General features: G+C 44.2%; 1 protein-coding gene across 1 annotated transcript in view; it reads left to right on the plus strand.

Annotated features, from left to right (window-relative positions):
- TMTC1 (transmembrane O-mannosyltransferase targeting cadherins 1) overlaps nucleotides 1-18,974 on the plus strand; it is a 138,594-nt gene that overhangs the window by 111,591 nt on the left and 8,029 nt on the right. The window contains exons 12-16 of the mRNA XM_048300927.1: nucleotides 3,304-3,447; nucleotides 9,753-9,861; nucleotides 14,888-14,990; nucleotides 17,905-18,040; nucleotides 18,818-18,962. Of these exons, the coding sequence (XP_048156884.1) occupies nucleotides 3,304-3,447; nucleotides 9,753-9,861; nucleotides 14,888-14,990; nucleotides 17,905-18,040; nucleotides 18,818-18,962 (637 nt within the window). The remainder of the gene's footprint in view (nucleotides 1-3,303; nucleotides 3,448-9,752; nucleotides 9,862-14,887; nucleotides 14,991-17,904; nucleotides 18,041-18,817; nucleotides 18,963-18,974) is intronic.

Here is an 18,974-nt window from a genome sequence, read left to right on the forward strand (position 1 = left end):
AGATGCTAAGCGGGTTTAAGCAGACAATTTGTGCTTGCTGAGGTTCTGGGTTTTCACTTACGTTTCTTGGAAAGGGCAACAAGATGTAATGAATAAATGTAAAAGACAAGAAATAGAGCCCAGGATACAAGGGAGACTTGCTGTGATTTGCTGTTGAGAGGTTTTAGCACTGAGCTCGGAAGTGTATTTATGGAGCTGCTGGTCAGAACTGTGCACTTTAAAGGTGAAATCAGTTCCCTTCTTTCATCTTGAGTTTTCATTCACTCCAAATTGGTGCAAGCAAATCTCCTGGGCCTAAAATGCCATAGGAGCACTAAAGGCCAAGAACAGAATTAATTTCTGAAAATTTGAGAGAAAAACCATCATGTTTAGGGCTGTAAAATGTTAATCTGTTTCTGACTTGCTCAAGAATTGTCTGAAATCCTTTTGCCCACTCATAACTCAAGTGACTTCATGTTAAATATTAGAGCTGGTTTATGTGTGAGTACTGACAGAAGTAGCTCATGCTTTTATCATAGCCTTCTGGTAAAAAAGGCTCAAAAAATGCAACTGCCAGAGCTTTTCCTTGGTCCAAAACGATGTCAAAATCCCATGGAGAAAATGGGAAACAAGACCGAGCCCTTGGTCATTTGCCCTGAGATGTTCTTTGCTCAAGAGTCTGGTCAAGGTGTCTCACAGAGCTGCATTCCAAGTGCTGAAGAACAAGCAAGCTTGGCCCTTTTCTTTCCTCCCCTGCTGTTGCTCTGGAACACATTTCTCCCACCCTGGAAAGACTTAGACTAGATGACAGATGGATTTGAGGGCCAAGGTCAAGACTCCACACTACACCCTGATCATCATCTTGTCTTTTGCTGGTACTTCTCCAAGCACAGGAAGCCTCTCACATCCCAAAATGCATCAGGCTCCCTGGGGAGCTTCAGTGATGGAAAGTGGTGCTATTTCTATGTCAACTCAGTTCTCACTACAGATTTCCTACTCTTTGCTACTCTGTGACAAGTTCAGGTAGGGGTCTCTTCCCAAGTCACTTGAGCAGCGAATGCAGGTGGCGAGGGTGAGTGTGGACACTGGGCAGTGCACCTGAGGGCTTGCAGCAGAAGTGGTGACCTCTGCGAGACGGGATGCTCATCTGTGTGGGAGGGATGCTGGCACTCTGTAGTCTTTATTTGCTATGAATGATGGTCACTATATATATCTTTTGTTATTATAACAGGCCACTTTTTAAAAAACACACATGGCTGCATCCCTGAACAATTTCTCCTCAAATACGTGGCTTTGCAGTGCTTGTTTGCTAGGTGGAAAAAGGACTTGGGGCTTTTCTCTTACTTAATGGTGCACACCCATTTCTCCCAGAGTTCCCTTGACTGTTTCCAGCTTCACCCCCAAATAAGACCTTGCCAAAATCATTTATGAGCTGTGGAGTGAAAATGTGACTGATACAAATGTTGCAGCAGTGTATAAAATGCTAAATTATTCATGGTACTTAAGCACAGAAAATCCCAGGGCTGAACTGACATGGTGAAAAACTCCAGGCAAAGAAAAAAAAAAAACCCACCATGGAAAGTCTTGGATTAAAAACAGTTGCAAACTTTAGTCAGGCTATACTATAGAGTCTTAATCCCTTCTTCCTTTAAATGCCCCTTCCCATGCTGTACCCTGTGCTTTCATAGCCAACTACTTTTAATGTCATTATCCACATCACTTTCCCATGATCAGGGACCTAAGGCAAAGAACTGTCAGATGACTTGTCCTCAGAGCATCAGAACTTCTCACACAGCTGGTCACCAGGGACCTCTGTGGGCGTCTGTCAGAAATTTATTTCCTTATCATAATGACCCTCAGTTCTCACCTACTTACCGCACAAAGGGTCCTGGATACTTGAATCTTGTCCTGGATCGCTTCCACATCTGGAGTTTTCTGGTGAAGGACCTATGTACTAGTTTGAAAACAAACCAGTGGGAGGCACCAAGTCAGAATAACAATTTAATAGGGAAATTTTTAAAAAAGGCAGAAAACACTGGGTTAAACTGACAGAGTCAGGATATAACCTGACACCCTGTTAGTCAGGGTGGCGGTAGCAGTCCGATAAAATGGTGGCTACAGTCCTCCTGAAGTGGTGGATGTGGTTCTGTCGAAGCAGTGATCCAATGGAAAGGGTCTGCTCTTCCTCAGAAGGTCCGGTGGTGGCTGTGTAGCTCCTGTCCTCTGGAAATCCATTGGAAAGGTTGTCTCTGGTGTTCAGAATCTCAGATTATATCCACGATGGGATGCTTGGTTCTTCCCTCTGGGTGGAGCATCTCACAATGGGGTAATGAGTCATGAGGCCAAGTGTTGATGAGGCTCATTAACAGAAGATAGTCCGGAGGGAGTTATCTCTGAGTCATGCACAGGACAATGATGGGCCATTAACAGAAAGATAGTCCAGGGGGAGGAGGCAAGGAAACACTGCCCCACCTGATTTCAACAGCTCATGAGGATGGTGATAGAATACACTGCAACCCAGCACAACCTACAAACTAAAATATTAATGTAGGAGCACAACTTTGAGAATTTAAACTGCTGAATGGACTATGACCTGCTGCTTAATTCGTGGAGAATTTTAACAGAGATGCACTGGGCTGAATATGTAATCTGGTAACTGAAACAGGCAGATATAAAGATCAACGGGTCAGATAAAAGGAGAACTGTACTGAACCAAATGCTACAAGAAGCTTAGAGAATTCATACTGTTAAGCAGTCTGGTTCCAGATTCTTTTATCATTTTGCTTGGTCTTGAAAGCATTGTTCAACAGCTGATTTCAGGTTTCCTTTTGCACTTTATTATCACTTTTATTGTGAAAAAAAAAAAGATTTTAAAACCCCAACAAATAATTTTAAATGGTGTAGTGTTGGATTCTGTATATATCAAAGCATATTTCCCTTGGAAACATTTTTTGACAAGGCAGTTCTTGCTTGTTGCAAAAGCATTGTGAATAAAAACAGTCAGGCTGCTTTAGTCACTATGCCTGTTGCTTGAAGGGTAAGATAGGTTTTCAAAGCTATTCAGTGTTCCACTTTGCCCTGGAGGTATATAGGAACCATAGGAGAAGATTTGATTTGCAATCTGTTTGGGAGTTGAAAAGGGTCTTCAGGATTGCATCTGACCTGCAGCAAATGAAGGGAAAACAGGGTTTTTTAGCTGACATTCATCCCTTTATTGAAGGCCAAACAGCATTGGTGGCAGAGTCAGCTTTGGATACTTTTACTCAATTCAGCTTTATTTGTCAATTAATGAGCATCTGTAAGTTGGTATTTCATTTTTCCCAGGCTGTACCCTCGTCATGCAAGTGCTCTCAACAACTTGGGGACGTTGACCAAAGACGTGGTAGAGGCAAAGGACTACTACAGACGGGCCCTTCAGCTCAACCCTCAGCACAACCGAGCTCTCTTCAACCTTGGCAACCTGCTCAAGTAAGTTGAATGCAGGTCTGGCACCAAGAAAATTCACATTGCCTGTACACACATCACCAAAGTGTTTTTTTTCTGCCAGCTGGTGAAGAAATGGTGTTATTTCTTAGTGCTATCCAAAAGTGCTGGCACAAAGATGAGGCTTAGTTTGGATATCCTTGTGCTGTCTGCCACATCACTCCAGGTGCTGTTTGCAAGTGTGTTTCAGTTGTAGGAAATTTACTTGCTCCAAAACAGGCATCAGAAATGAGTTGCCTAAACCCAGATAGTCACCTGAGATCTTGGAGATGTGTAAACCTTTCTAGGGGAGGAAGATGTATTGTTCAAAGGCGGGCATCAGATAATCAAAAAATTCCCTCTCTGCAAGTTCCCACTTCTCCTCATTAGCTGTATGGAAAGGTGTTGTGTAGTTTAGGCATAAGCACCTTATGCTGAGATGCTCAGAGCAGCAGAGGGTTCATTCCCTTGCAGAGCAGGTAGGTCTGGATTTGAGGGAAAGGCTGGTTCACATCCCTGTATGGTTAAAAACAAGTTGATGAGCTCATTATTTCACTCATTGTTATTTAGTGTCAGCCTTTAGCAAGGAGAATAGCAGACAATCATAATCATGCAAATTAATTTGACTAACCACATCTAAAGACTAAACTTAGATCTGTACAAGAAGCCAGTATGATAAGATCTGCAAAGGGTTCAATTAAAAAAAAAAAATCTCCATTTAGCACCAGCAGAAAGGTCCTTGTTTTTGTGAGGATATTGTGGTATTTGCTGACAGAACTGCATAAACTACAGCAGTGAAAGTACATTTTTGCTGATATGAACTGCCCTTGTTTTGCTGATAATGGGTCTCAGTAAATCTTTTAGAGCAGACTGGGCTTTGTGCTGGTTATACCATGACAGGCTTAGTGTGGGACTGGTTTTAAAGTGGCACTGGGTCATTAAAACTTGATCTTTCTGGTCCTGAAATGTAACTTTGAGTGTGGATTTGTATAAAGGATATTAAGTGCGCTGCCGAAGTTCTACCTGGTCTGCTCAGTAGCGGAGAAATTATCAGAATAATAATAAACCTTGAGGTTTACTTGTAATTTGAGGTTAGAATATGGGAAATGAGTAATCTTAAATAGAAAGTAGGTAAGTGCTTTACTGGATATACTCACAAGGTAGGAAAATGGTACAGTCTTATTGCAAGAGAAATGAAAGATCTTTGTATTATTAATCAAATTTGGTTGATTGAAAATTATTTTAGGTGGCAATGGTGTTTAAAAATACATATTGCCTTTTAAATCCATAATGTGTGCCTTAATTATTATTCTCTGCTATGTTTTGTTTTTTCCTTTCTTAATATAAAATATTAATATGAAAGGATGTAAGTCAGAAGGAGCACCAGGACATCCCACGTCAATTATGCTTAAATCTGGCCTGTCAGTGGGCTCTTATGACCCAGCAGATGGATAAAAACTGGATTTGTTGCACTGGAAAAGCACAAAGGAGACATGTGGGGAAAATTTCGTAGAACTGCTGTTTGTTTTCTGTGCAATATGTCATGTTTTTCACAATGTGATACTTAAGATAGTGTGTGTCCTGTTGGATTGTAAGTGCTCTGCATCCTTCTGTGGTGCCACGTTTTGCAGTATGTTAAATGTGTGTCATGCTTGTGCTAAACTTGTCAAAAGGAAGCACTCAGGATCCACCTGCCCTTTTCCCACATCCATTCGCTCCCATTTTCTAAACTTCCTTTGGGCTTCCAAAACAGTGTAGCGCATCTGGACACAGCAGTAGTATTATCCAGATGTATTGGAATCTGGGTGCCCTCATCTCCCTGTTCAGCTTTAAAAAACCTGCTAAAAAATAGGTGGAGTTCACAGTGGAGGAATTAGCACATACATAGAGCAGATGCTGCATGGGCAGATCCTAGATGAATGTCTCCCCTAAAATGGTATCCCAAACCCTTTGGCCAGCACCTTTCCTGGATGATCCAGCAGCTTAGCAAAATATAAATAATGTCTTTATTTATATTTTCTACCCATGTCTCCAAATTATCCTTTCATATAGATATATAAATGTATATATATGGCAGCCAGTATTCTGCAGACACTAAATGCTAGTGTAATATGGGTAATAAATGAAATAAAATGGAAATTTGCAGAACATTACTGGCAGATACTACTTTCTGGCTGTGTTGTGAGACATTATGAAGAGTGTTTTGATTTTTAAACGTATGTCAGAGAGAAGATAAATGGTCAAGCAATAAAAGCATTTTCTGTCCTCTTTACAAAGGCTTCAGAGCATGGTGCAGATCAGGAAGAGACAGACCTGCAACACTTCAGGCATGTCCAGTAACAGCACTGCTTGTACTGGGACATGTAATGAAATTGTCTGGCATGGGGAATTCCCAGTTGAATTCTGCTGATTTCGTTGTACCCATCTCTGCTCATAGTGTGCAAATCTGATGGTGGATATTAGATTTCATCTCCTCTGGAGTACTGAGAAAAGGGAAGTCCAGGATTTTGGAAGGATGGGTCTGCCATTCCCATGTGGGAATCTGCCTTTCGTTATTCCATGCAAATAAGCTATTTAAGTGTCCATTGCATGTGATTTAAACTTGAGTAAAAAACTGTTTTGAGGACACAGGCTGGAATTTTTAAGTTGTTTTCTGTGGAAGCCATAGATGAAAAATGATGTTTCTATTTTCTGTTTGCACATAAAGAAGACAGCTATGTGCCAGAAGATGAATGTTCTCAGGAAGTATTGCAGGGTAATGGCTGCATAAGCCTCTAGTTTTGTTTACATATCCTAAAATAAAGTTGTATGTCATCATTTTTGTGCCTAATATAAATATTGGAGAGTAGATAATTAAACAATGCCAACAGATTTCTTACTTAAAATAGACCCAAAAGATGGCCTACCTGAAAGTGAGAAATCTCTCTGCTTTCATGGTCTGTGATCAGTGACACAGGGCAGCCTGATGCTGCTTTCTTGTGTTTTGAGTATTTGTTGCCTCTGTATAAATTCAGGTTCACTGAGATACAGATAAATATCATTCAGAATACCTCACAAATTTATAGCCTGTGGGTTGTTCTGTAAAGAGACAAGAAATAAAATATTGTGAACGTTTGAAATAAATATCAATCTCAGCTTTCTGTTGCAGGAAGAATGGATAAGAACTTCTTATTTGTGGTGCTGTATCAATCCACACCTAAAGCACTGCAATATTCAGTGCACTGCTCCTTATGAAGAAAAACCTCAGAACTCTCATGTGCTTTGAGGGTGTCACAGCTTCGTTTTCAAGGGGAAAGTGAAATGCCTAGAAACTATCTCCCCTGAATCTTGAGTTCACTCAAAGGACTGATTCTCTTCTAGATGTAGAGTAACATACAACATGGCCTGAGTGTTTGTTGTTGTGGTTTAGTCCCATCTATTTAGGAAACCCATCTATTCAGAAGAGGAAGGCCTGTCTGCCCTCTCTGATACAGGCTTCTGCATGTATGTGAGTGTGCTGACACAGGCTTGTGGAACTGCCTGGAGATGCTGAAGAACATCAGCTAGAGATTCCACGTGTGGAGATTTACGACCTTTTAGCTAGTGAAACGTTCCCTCCTTTCATTCAGAAGCAATCTGAGTGGCGATGTTCAGTGATACTGCATCTGGCTTTCTGAATGGCCTCTGCAGGATACTCTGTGTCTCATGAAGGGCTGTAGGTGTCCCTCAGTATCACATACACATTGGAGACTGTGGTTAAACACCTCCCCCAAACTCTGGCAGTCTAATTTTTGCAGCAGATTGAAAAGATAACTTAGGTTCCTGTTATAACTTAGGGTCTCTGGAGATCATCTGGAGATCAAGCCAGCTGCTCAGAGCAAGCCTGATTGGATCAGATTGCTTAGGGCTGTGTCCAGCTGAATCTTGGACGCCTCCAAGGACAGAGATGCCACAATCTCTCCATGCGACCTGTTCCAGTGTTTGACCACCTTTGCGGCGAAAAATATTTTTCCTTATATCTAATCAAAAATATTTTTCCTTATATCTGATCAGGATGTCCAGTGTTCCTACTCTGGCATCTGTTGCCTCTTGTCCTGTCACTGTGCACCTCTGAGAAGAGTTTGGCTCTGGCTTCTCTGTATCCTTGTAAAAATTTGTTCAGAGGAGTTGTGGAGCCTTTGTCGAGCTCTGTGTTTCTGGCTTTAATACAGTCTAAATAACTTCACAAAATAAAATCTGAAAGTTACAAAGTCTTTAGAGCACTAATTCCTAGGCTGCTCTCTGTTGCACGTGAAATTGGCTCCAGTGCAAACAGCCCTGTGCATCACCAGACTTTGGCAGGGTGGTTTAACCTGGTGCTTCTCCAACTGCGGGGCACTTGCAAAAATATGTAAGAGATGCTCTCGGTGGAAAGAGCTGTTCCTTGCTTTCAGCTTGAGCATGCTGATTGTAGAGGCAAGGCTGTGAGCTCAGGTGGGAGAGGGAGTCAAGAGAGGCTATTATAAAACAGGGTAATTTGGGTAAAAATTGGAGTAAGTGGTCACAGATTGCTCATGTCAGTTGAATTTGTTCTTCTCTCTGTCACAGTGAAGATACACATTACCTAACTATTCCTGCTCCAGATCCCCAGTTTATGGTAAATTAGCGTATTGGACTGTTCTTTCAATGCTTTGTGCTCTCCCAAATTGTAGGAGATTTATGTAAGAGATGGCCTTGATCCTGCAAAGTGTTGGCCTTGAGCCAGGAAAGCACTTCAACCAGTAATTAATTTTCAACTTGCATACATAAAAGTTAAGTACACATTTAAGTGCTTGGCCAGAGCACTTGGTATCTTGCAGGCCTAAGCCCTCTGAGAAACTACTGGATCTGCTTTTTTTAATGTAATTCAGTCTGTCACATAAAAGGATGCCATAATCTTTCCCTCTTTACCCCCACTTTCAGGAGACAAACATTGTTCTTGGATCAAATGGAGAAAAAAAGAGGCCATTTTGGAATAAAAGAGTGATTAAGAGGGCTGCCCCATGTTCAGAGGGAATGCTTGTGGTTAATGGGAACTTTTACTGCTGCTGAGTGGATCACTTAATCCTTTTATTTCTGTAGCGGGCATTTCCTACATTTTTTGCCAAACATCAATACCTTTATAAAGCCGTCATCTGGTTTTGATTTATAAAAATGTGTCGTGAAACTCCAGCCAAGGGATCCCAAAGTTTTATAAATTGACAAGCTAGCTAGACTTTAATTAGTGTAGGGGAAAAGTGGTTCTTTATTTGTTTTTGCTTCATTTGTGTAATTTATATGGAACACCACTGGAAGAAGTAAAAGACCAGCACAACTGGTTTTACTTAGCTTAATGCACAGGCAAAATATTCTTCCAGTTACACAACTAGAAAGGGAAAAAATCTGCAAAGCCACATATATTATCAGCTGAAATTTGCACCTTATAAACAAGATCTGGTTACTTGACCATGCCACTCAGATGGAATCTAAGGCCAAAGCAGCAAGGTGTTCACGTACTTTCTGTTTCCTCAGAGCCCTTTGTTTCTTTTTCTAAGCCCCACTATTCGTATTCTTTGTACACCCAGCACAAGGAAAACGTTGTTTCAGCCCAGCTAAACATCCTTAGATATTTGTTCAGGAAACCTTCTCATTTTTCAAAGGAGAGAAATACAGAGCGATACTGGAGAAACTGTAGCTCAAATAAATAAACATCCCAAGATTTTTGTTAGGAAACCTTTTCCATTTTCCATAGCCATAAACGCAGAGCAATGCTGGGGAAAAAAAACTAGTTCATCAGCATAGCCACCTCTCAGCTATCTCTGTTCATAATCCTTAGGATCTGAAGAACAGAACTCCTCCAGCCTAATGATCGACATGCTAAGGAATTATTTAGCAATCCTAGGCAGATATTTTCATTTCAAAATAATGGAGTTGCAAGTAGATCTGTAAGAGCACTTGTCTAGGAACATGCAGAGACTCCTCAAGGTTTTAGTAGAGGAAATGAAGTGTTACAGTGCCTCCAGCCTACTGAAGTGAGAGTGAATGCCCTGTTCCCAGATCACAGTGCCTCCATCCTCTCAGCACCCTCCTTTCAGATACCTAACTGCATAGAGTCATTAAAGTCTCTATCCTCCCAGCTGCTGGAGACAGTGATGGGCTGAGGAAATGCTGGGTGCTCACAGTGTGGAGAGGAGGCGTGAATGAATCATTTAGTCTTTGTTGAAAAGGTCAAGCCGGGGACTTCCACGTCTCTTTAAAGTAGTTAATCAGTGGGATAACCTAAACATGTACTTACAGGAATATTTCTTTCTGGTTTTTTTCCCTCCTCCCTGCAGGTCCCAAGGGAAGAAGGAGGAAGCTGTAATCTTGCTGCGGGACTCCATTAAGTACGGCCCAGAGTTTGCAGATGCTTACTCAAGCCTGGCCTCACTGTTGGCTGAACAGGTAACGGGGATGGCTCGGGTCCTCTGCCTTCGTGTGCATGCTCTGCTGCCACAGCCACAGCACCTCCTGCACCTCCCACCCTCGCCTCGCTCACACGTGGTGGCAGGCGTGGGTCCACGCTGTCTGCACAGAGCTCTCAGGCTGCTCTACAGATGGCTTTTCCAGGATGGGAGGCAACTCATTCACAGTGAGTAATTACACCCACATGGTGTGGCTCTGAATTAAATCACTGCTGAAGTTGTGAGTAAATCCCCTCTCTGCGGCTCCCTGCATCTATGGAGAAGTCTTAATCATTGCACCTTGAATGTTGTGACAGCAGGAGAGGTGAGTGCTTCCCCTCGCGCGCACACACACACACACACACACACACACACACACACACACACACACACACGCCTACACAGATAACCTTGAGATTGCATTATAAATCATCCCAAAAGTAGGAATTGTCAGAAGCCAGGTGTCCTCTGCAGCCCAGATCCTGCCTCTTGCATGCACACACAGGGATACAGCCCCTGATTACCGTGGTAGATGACCACGAGCAGGGAGTGAGAAGGCTCCCTGGCTTTATGTTGCTCTTAATGAGTGGCTGTTCAATATTTTGTTTAACCTCATTGTTCATGTGCCTCCAGGCCTTATTTACTGTGCATGGCCCAGGCTGTGCTCTGGAGGCAGGATTACTCATTTCCTCTCAGGCCTGTTCCCCATGCTCATTACTCAGGCTCTCCCTACTCTCTGTAGTTAGGTAATTTATTTCTACAACATCCCTGTGAGGTGAAATATCGTCCCCACAGAGGAAAAGAGAACTTGAGGCACAAAATCCTTGAGTTCAGAAGGAGCCATGAGGTGTGAGTGCCCACACTGAGACCACCAAGCCCTCCTTTCCTCCACACCTGCAGCAGCAGATGAGGGATGCTGTGCTTTGTGCTGTGGTCCCTCTCTGGGGCTGTGGGGGTGGATGATAAGGTCCCTGTAACTGCACAGCTCCAGCACACCTCTGCAAACCTTTTGAAAACTGATTTTTTTTCTCCTTCAGTTTTCAGATCTAAATGTTCCATAGCATGGGGTGCTGAAGCTTTCTTTAAAGGTTGCTGAATATAAATACAGACAAATCAAAATGGTATCGTTTGCTGTTCTCCATTATTCTGGTTAGTGAAATCTTCTCTCTGTAAGGGAAGGGGATACATTTCAGCAAAAATATAGGCAGAGGTCTTGTTTAATCTTCTTTAATGATGTAGGCACTCTGCAAAACTCACCTATGATGTATGTGAATTACTGAAAGATGTTCTATTTTATTTTCCTTTTTAAGAGTATTTCAAATATTATCAATATTATCTGCAGGGATCTCAAAATATAGTGTATGAATTTAAAGATGAGCCTTGTTGAATGGGAACTCTGCTTTGAATAAGCCCATCAATGAAGAGTCTCCTGCAAGTACAGGAAGTGACTTCTCTGCAGTAATACCTGGTTTTAATATTAATTGAAATTATTAATTAGAACAATCGATTGCAAGGTCAGCAGAGCAGTAAAACCATTATGGAGTCCCGAGACCTTCTGCCCAAAGCAAATGCCATTAGTAAATCCAGCAATAATTCATCTCTCTTACATATGGATTGTTCATCCTCTTGTGACTTGAGTAAGTGGTAGGGAAAAAAGATAGTTAGTAAAATTTTCTCAGAAAACAGTGATTTTTCTGCAGACTTTTAACACTTTCTCATGTTCAGCCACAGCATGACTACTTGATTGTGCACCTCCTGCCTCACACACCCATCCTAGTGACCCCAGTAGGGTCTGTCCTGCAATACCTGCTGCTGCCCATGGCTGGGAGCTGCACAGTCACACCCTCCAGGGGTACAGGCAGAAGTTTTGGCATCTTCAGCCCAAAGGATGATGACAGGAGCCCATTTTTTCAGTTTTGGGTTTTCCTCTTTGTCTGAGCAATAGTGTTGAAAACGACTAAAAGTTACAAAAAGTGGGTTTTTGTCTCGTTGTGGCCCGGAGCTGTGTCACAGCTGTAGGGGTATCTGTGAGGCCAGGCAGGATGGCATCACTGTGGAGCTTTGGGGAAGGGACCATCGGGTCCCTCTCGCTGGGATGTGATAGAAAGGGGCTGAAGTGCCAGGTTAAAATAACTTGCATGAGGTGACCATGCCCATGACAACTTCTGCTTCTCCAGCTTTGCTCTAAGGCTGAAAGGGAAACGTGTGGACACAGTGAAATAGTGTCAGGATTGCCTTGGTCAGTCCTGCATGGCATGTTCCCCCCGTATTAAAGGGGATGAATCTGAAATAGGCCTTATGGTTCCTTCCCTTCTACGCCTGGAAAAAGTGCTGCTAAGAGGAATGTCTCAGGTGCCAGGGAATTAACCCATAACTTGATGTAATTGCCCTTTTCTCTCCTTGACAGCTGATTCTGAAGCCAGAGCTGACATGGGAAACACCACTGCTGCATTGTACAGAACAGTTTGGCTTGTTTGTGCCTTTTATAAATGCTTGCCTTTCTGAGTGCTCTTTCTGCTTGCAGTTGTAACTCAGTTGCACTGTACTGCAGTTTTCCTTGATTTCCATGATCACTGGTAACAGAAATCAAACATTTTCGCTGCCTGTTTTCACAACACTCTAACACCAATTCCCCACAGTTTCCCTTCTTCCCAGCTTCAGTTCCGTCCATCATTGTGTGCTACTTGGTGGCTCTTTTCAGGCCCTAGTTTCAACTGGTTTTGTATGTGTGTTCCTTAGAAAACAAAACTGTTTAACCCACCTTGCTGCAGAGGAGAGCCTACTCAGTCATAACCAAACTGGAAAACCGAGCCTTATGAAAAACAGACTTAAAAGCCTGGAGTTCAACCGAAAGATACTCATATGCATAATTTTTTTAATATCATAAAAATCTCATACATTTTTAAGACAGTCTTCTGAGTTTTGTGAGGTTGATGAATGTTTCATGAAGATCTGGGAGTGGCATTATTAAGTGTTAATGAGAAGCAAGCCTTGATGAAGTTAGAGCTCTATTTCTGCTAAGAAGAGGAGAGGCTGAGGAGAGAAAGCTCTGGGAGGAATAGCAGGTTCCACCCTTGCCACTTTCTGACCGTGCTTAATGCAAACACTTTGTTAGATTGGGCAATGAGCCTGAGGCATGCAGGGTCAGGATGTTAGGTGCCAAAAAAGCAATGCAACCACGATAAAAGTGCTAAAAGTGCTCAATATTGGTAAATGTTTTGAACACTCTAATCCAGTATGGAACACTAATCCAGTTTAACACAGCTCTTCCTTGCTTTAAAAATCAGGTTTATGATCAGTAAATAAAATAAGCTGACATACGTGCATACAAAGCTGCATTCATTGGCTGAAAATTAAAAGCAGAGGAAAAGAAAATAATACATGAATCTTGGAAAATATGCACGCAAAATTGCTTTTCATTTTAGTCAGTTCTGATGATCACTATAGTTTTCCTGACTCTGCAGGATAATGTTGTCAAATTCACATCAATTTATCCAAAATTTCCGAAGTTAAGCACTTTTTAAAAACGTGTTTCTGTGCTTCATTGCACACTTATCCTTTTTGCTGGCTGACCTTTATCATGTAAATGTGAAGGGACTTAACAGTGGCAAACCGTGTGATTGTGTGATCATGTCATACTCTTTCAGTGCAGTTCATTCCAGCTCTCCAGTTCTGAAATAGGAAGTGAGAAAAGAGTCCTCACATTGTGCAGCTGTGGAGCAAAAGCTGCTGTCAGGTACAGATTTTAAATCCAGGGCAAGCCCAGGGAGTTCTGCCATTTGCAGGCCTTGAGGAGAGTCCACAGCGGGGAGTGGACCAACCTTTTATTTCAGTGTGGATTCATTCCCGAGCATGGATCTGCCCTGGGAGCTTCAGGCCCTCCTCAGTGAAGAGCCTGTTGGCTGATTTTGCTTGGGAGCATCATCGGGAGGCTGTGGAGTTTGTCACTGTAGGGCTGTGCTGCTCAGTGGAAGGGGAAGAATTGAGGAAAGCATCTTTGGTGCTGCAGGCTTGCCTACCACCCCTCTGCACCGTGCCTGTCTCTTCTGTTCACAGCCTCCTTCCACAAACACACCCGACAGCCGAGCTCTGAGAGTGGGGGGAAGGAAGGAGCCCATGCTGGTGAGCATGCAGGCAGTGGACACACATGGTCTGACTGAGGGAAGTGAAAACCTTTCTAAGTTGCTCTTTGATCCAAAAGAGAAATGTGGTCATTGTTTCAGGACTGGGCTGCCCGTAGCTCAGGCTAGACAGAACCCAGCTAGTCAGATGCTTTCTGTAGGCAGGGTGTTCCCAAAGAAAAGATCTGTATTTTCTAGAAATGTTCAGCATCAACAAACCTCCTTGAAATCTATGCAAAATGAGGGCTCAGTGCAGCTGGGGAATCAGCATGATGGTGTGTCCCATCAATCCCAGTGAGCTACACCTCACACATTGACAACACCTGGTTTTAATCTGAATCTTTTCCGATTTCCCCCACTCTTTCACCACCCTCCATCTTTCTCCAGCTTCCTTTATCCCCCTGCACTTGCTCCCTAGCCATCGCACACAGCAAGCTTTCATTCTTGTGTTTTCCTCACTGCTTAGGGAATGAACAGCACAGCTCCAGAGGGGGAATGTTAGCCAGCGAGATGCTCATTAAACAAATAAATTAGAATATATCAGCTCCCAGAAGATAGATATTTCTCAACAGAACCCACACAATCCCTGTTGCTGTGTTTTTCCTGGCTGAGCGTGTGCCCAGCTGGGGTCTCACTGGCATTGCACAAGCACCACCTTTTCCAGGTGTTTCACAGGTAGCTACCTTTGGAAAGGCATGGGGGAAAGCTGTCTGAATTGTTCTGGGACACTAGCTGGCAGCTATATTACATCCATGCCCTGGGGTAAAATTTTGGCCTGGAAGGTGGGGTGGCTGCAGGTGCCCTGAGCTCCCTGTGCAGCGAGGGAGCTGTCACAGAATGCAGGTGTGCAGCAAATGGTGCTGACAACCTTTCTGCCATTGCTAAGAAATCTCCTTCTCTTTTAAGGAACGGCTTCAGGAGGCTGAGGAGGTCTATAAGGCTGGCATAGAGAATTGTCCAGAGAGCTCCGATCTGCATAACAACTACGGCGTTTTCTTGGTTGATACTGGTAAGTGAGAGGACCAAGGGAGTTTTCCCTCTCTGCCTTCTTTGCTTTGATTTATTTTATTCAGCAGTACACATCTAAAAGGGTGTCAAAAGCTTCCAAGGCAATAGATGTTCCTCCACGGTAGCTTGGAAATAAATATCCCCATGCTGCTGAGGGGGCACAGCGCACTGGAATTCGTAATCAGTGCAGGCACTGTGCAGCAGGAGCATTCAGCCCTGCTGTTCCCTTCAGTGTTTCTCACCATCTTCACACAGGCAGTTGCCCTCTTCAGTGTGAGCTGGGCAGCACCCTGACAGTACTGCCTTTTTTCCAGCAAGGCATGGCCACATCAAACCAAATCACAGGCACACAAATGGATCATTATGGTCTCTGGAGCATGTACAGCCCTATTTTGTGACAAAGCAGCTCTTTGACTGTAAGGGTTAAGTGCCACCACTATAGAAAGGAACATGGCTTTTAAACCACAATCATCTGTGAAAGCAAAACCTTATACACTGTGGGGTGAATTGATTTTTCAGGAGCTCTGTAATGGCATCCTTTATTTTCTGGGCTCCTGGTTCCCATCCAACTTCCTTGGCGCTTTCTGGCATTCACATAACAACAGAAACGTCACTTTAATTGCCACCTTTTATTGACAGCTTTATGAGCAAGGCTAAGTTTGACAAATGACTGTTGGTTGTCTCACTGTTGTCCCTACAGATCAGAGCCAAGACTCAGTGATGAAATAGCGTAGGCTTAAAGTGTGTGCTTGCCACCCATTCTTTCCCTATCACGTGTGCCCAGCCCCAGTGGTGCTTGGGAGGAAGGGATGATGGTGTCTGTCAGTCTGCAACTGGCTGTTCTGCCTCTGAGCTGACACTTGGCCATCACTCTCCTGTAGTACCAGTGTGAAACAAATACAAAACCAAAATCAGTATTCATAGTCAAAAGAGGTGTCATGGCATTAGCAAAAGAGGTTGAGGTTCTGAATTTGGGCCCTGGCAAAATTCAAGCTTGCAAGTAATAAAAATTCCTGCGTAATTTTCCTCTGATGTTGTACTCATCTTTGCTTGCCAACCCAGATAAACTGTCCTATTCCTGCCAAAATTTGTGGTTCAAATGTAGTACAGAGCACTTTCTGGTTTTTGTACTTGTGTACCCTGCCAAAGTCAAAACTATCGTTTCCTGGTTTACTCCTATGCTTCCCTACACACAAACAACTGGAAAAAAACCCACTGACTTTTGATACTTGGGGCATGATGTGTCAATAACCCTCCTAGAGACATGACAAGGCGTGGAGGAAGCGGCTGGTGGTGAGCCTGTCACAGGCTGCGCTCTTTGCCGGCGGCACAGGGAGATGCTGTGAAGCACCACGCCAATTAACTTGCAGGGTTTTGTGCAACAAGCCTCCAGCAAGTGTTGGCTCTGGGGAGCCACAACTCCAGACAGCTCTGCAGTGGTCACAGACACTCTGTGTCACCCTTAACGATGCACATTACCTGTGTGCTGAGCAGGGGAAGCGCGGCTGGCTGAGGGACTGAGGTGTGTGCCCAGCTGCTTCCCAGGATGTTTTGTAGATACAATTTTCAAAAACATCTGCCTGCTCAGTGGTGGGGAAAGATCGAGGCTGCTGCTGGATGTTTTGAAAAAGTTGTACCTTGAACAACATGTCCTCAGCCTTGGGTGAATCTTAAACACTTCTAAATCTCTCCACAGACGTTCTTCCTCTCTCCTGTAATGGACACGCTGAGATGTGTCTGTGTAACTTTTAAGTTGCATAGATGGTCTCAGAAAAAGTGAACTAGATCTGAAAAACTGTGGAAAGAAAATTCCCACAGCAGCATGTTCAATGCCCCAACATGCACTGGCTGTTTTCGAGATCTGTTTTCCAGCTCGAAATGGAATTAAATACATTGTGAAGTGAATCGGTTTAAAAAATGCCAACACTGAAAAGCTTTGTTGGTGGACAAAGCTGTTTGAATATTGGTTTTCATCAGGAGATTATCTGGTCTGGGGTTTGCAAACCAATTAAACGAGCCCTGGGATTAAAAACGCAATATTTGCACTGCTGAAATGCTGGAACTTTATACTTTTACCATTATTTAGCTAAATAAAAATATGGTATTGAAAGTGGAACTTTAGGCATTGGGGTGGTGATCTTGCACCTCTCTTTTTGCTTGTATTTTGTTGTGGTGCTCGGTGATGTCATGGGCTGCAGGACCTTGCACATTTTCACACAGCGAAGCAGTGCCACCCAATGGCTCCTGTGCAGCACAGAGATGGTGCCTACGTGCACCATCTGCACACCTCTGCTCTAGGATTTATTGCCCCGAGTGGGAATTAGCTGGTCCCTGGCAGCTACTCCCAGTCCTGTTGAGCAATACACAGAGACTGAGCTGGAGCTCAGAGCAACACAGCAGAGGTGGAGAGAGTAGTCTCTGTTTGGAGAGAGCTGAAACTCTTTGCGGTTCTGGTGGTGGTGTGGGGAATACTGGGTGGCTTGTTCTCCATTCTTCATTGTCCATTTCTCCAGTGGGCCAGGGTGAAAGGATGCTCCACCAGGAGATGGCACATGTGCCCCAGCCCCTTCTCTGAGGTGGGCTCTGTCCTTAGCACAGGGGTTTTGTCCCCACTGCTGCAAGATCAGAGGGTGCTTTCAGCCAGGAGTCATCTTCTTGTGACTGTATCCTCAACTTGCAAAAACCCGCCCCTAGAAAATCTATTTCTCAGGATTGTCTGAATATTGAGGCCTAAATCTTAGTTTGGACAGCAGTTTCTCTTACGCTTACATTCAAAAGGCTGAGTCAGGATTTCTTTCTCAAAATGTTTCCCATGCATACAGCAGTAGGTGAAAGAAAACCAGAACATTACTGGATGCTGAGTTTGAGACAGGGTTTTTCTGATGCACCAGTTTAATGGCTGTTCTCCTCTCCAGGGTCTCCCGAGCAAGCCATGTCCCACTACAGACAGGCCATCCTCCTGAGCCCCGCTCACCACGTGGCCATGGTGAACCTGGGCAGGCTTCACCGCTCCCTGGGGCAGAACAAAGAGGCTGAAGTGTGGTACAAGAGGTGAGGATTTGGGGTGGGAGACAGAGGGTTTCCTCCTGCCCCTGTATGGCTTGTCTCTGGTAAAGAGCTTCTGATACACGGATGTGTCACTGCATGCATGGGGTTTCCTCCCTTCATTCTTCATCTGTTTGAAACTAGATTTGGCTATTTTTGGGGAATGCTTGGAAAGGCAGCATGAGCTCAGGCAGTGTTGATTTCCCTGGACTATTCCCAAGCCCCCAGGATGGACACAGCTGCTTTTGGCTGGGGGGTGCTCTGATGATAGTCAGAGGTTTCTCGGTAGCATGGGCAGGTTTTATTACCACAACTCCTACCCCGCCTGAAGCTGCTCTATGGTTGCTGCACCAGTAACAGCCATAACTGCTGCACAGCTCAGCACCAAAGCCGTGGCACCATTAGGAACTCCGGCCCTTCCCAGCAATGTGCCAACAGGCAGGCCCTGACTCTTGGTACGCAGCAGGATGGACTGGGTGGGGGTACTTTTGCCTTCTTTTTGGCATATAGATTTGTGCTCACACTCCCCAGGTTTCATCACTGTCAACTATCCCCATGCCTGCTGCAGGTTTATGAGCACTTTGGAGGTGTCTCTTCCCCTTTCTCAGGTCAGGTGGCCAGAAGGATTGCTGCTGTGGGCACACTCATCCCTTCCCAGGACTTGAAATTCGTGCTTCCCGGGTTGGGATGGTGCAGAGCTTTGGTTCTCCATCCCAGGACAAGCCCACCTCGCTCTTCCACTTTGTTCACCACCTTGAAGCATCCCTTTTTCCCAAACTCCAGGGCTCTGAAGGTATCCCGGAAGGCTGAGATCCTGTCCCCGCTGGGGGCTCTGTATTACAACACGGGGCGATACGAAGAAGCGCTGCAGGTTTACCGGGAAGCGGCAGCGCTGCAGCCTTCCAACAAGGACATCCGACTGGCACTGGTGAGCCTGGGG

Source organism: Corvus hawaiiensis, chromosome 4 (assembly GCF_020740725.1).
Source record: "Corvus hawaiiensis isolate bCorHaw1 chromosome 4, bCorHaw1.pri.cur, whole genome shotgun sequence".
NCBI classification, from domain to species: Eukaryota; Metazoa; Chordata; class Aves; order Passeriformes; family Corvidae; genus Corvus; species Corvus hawaiiensis.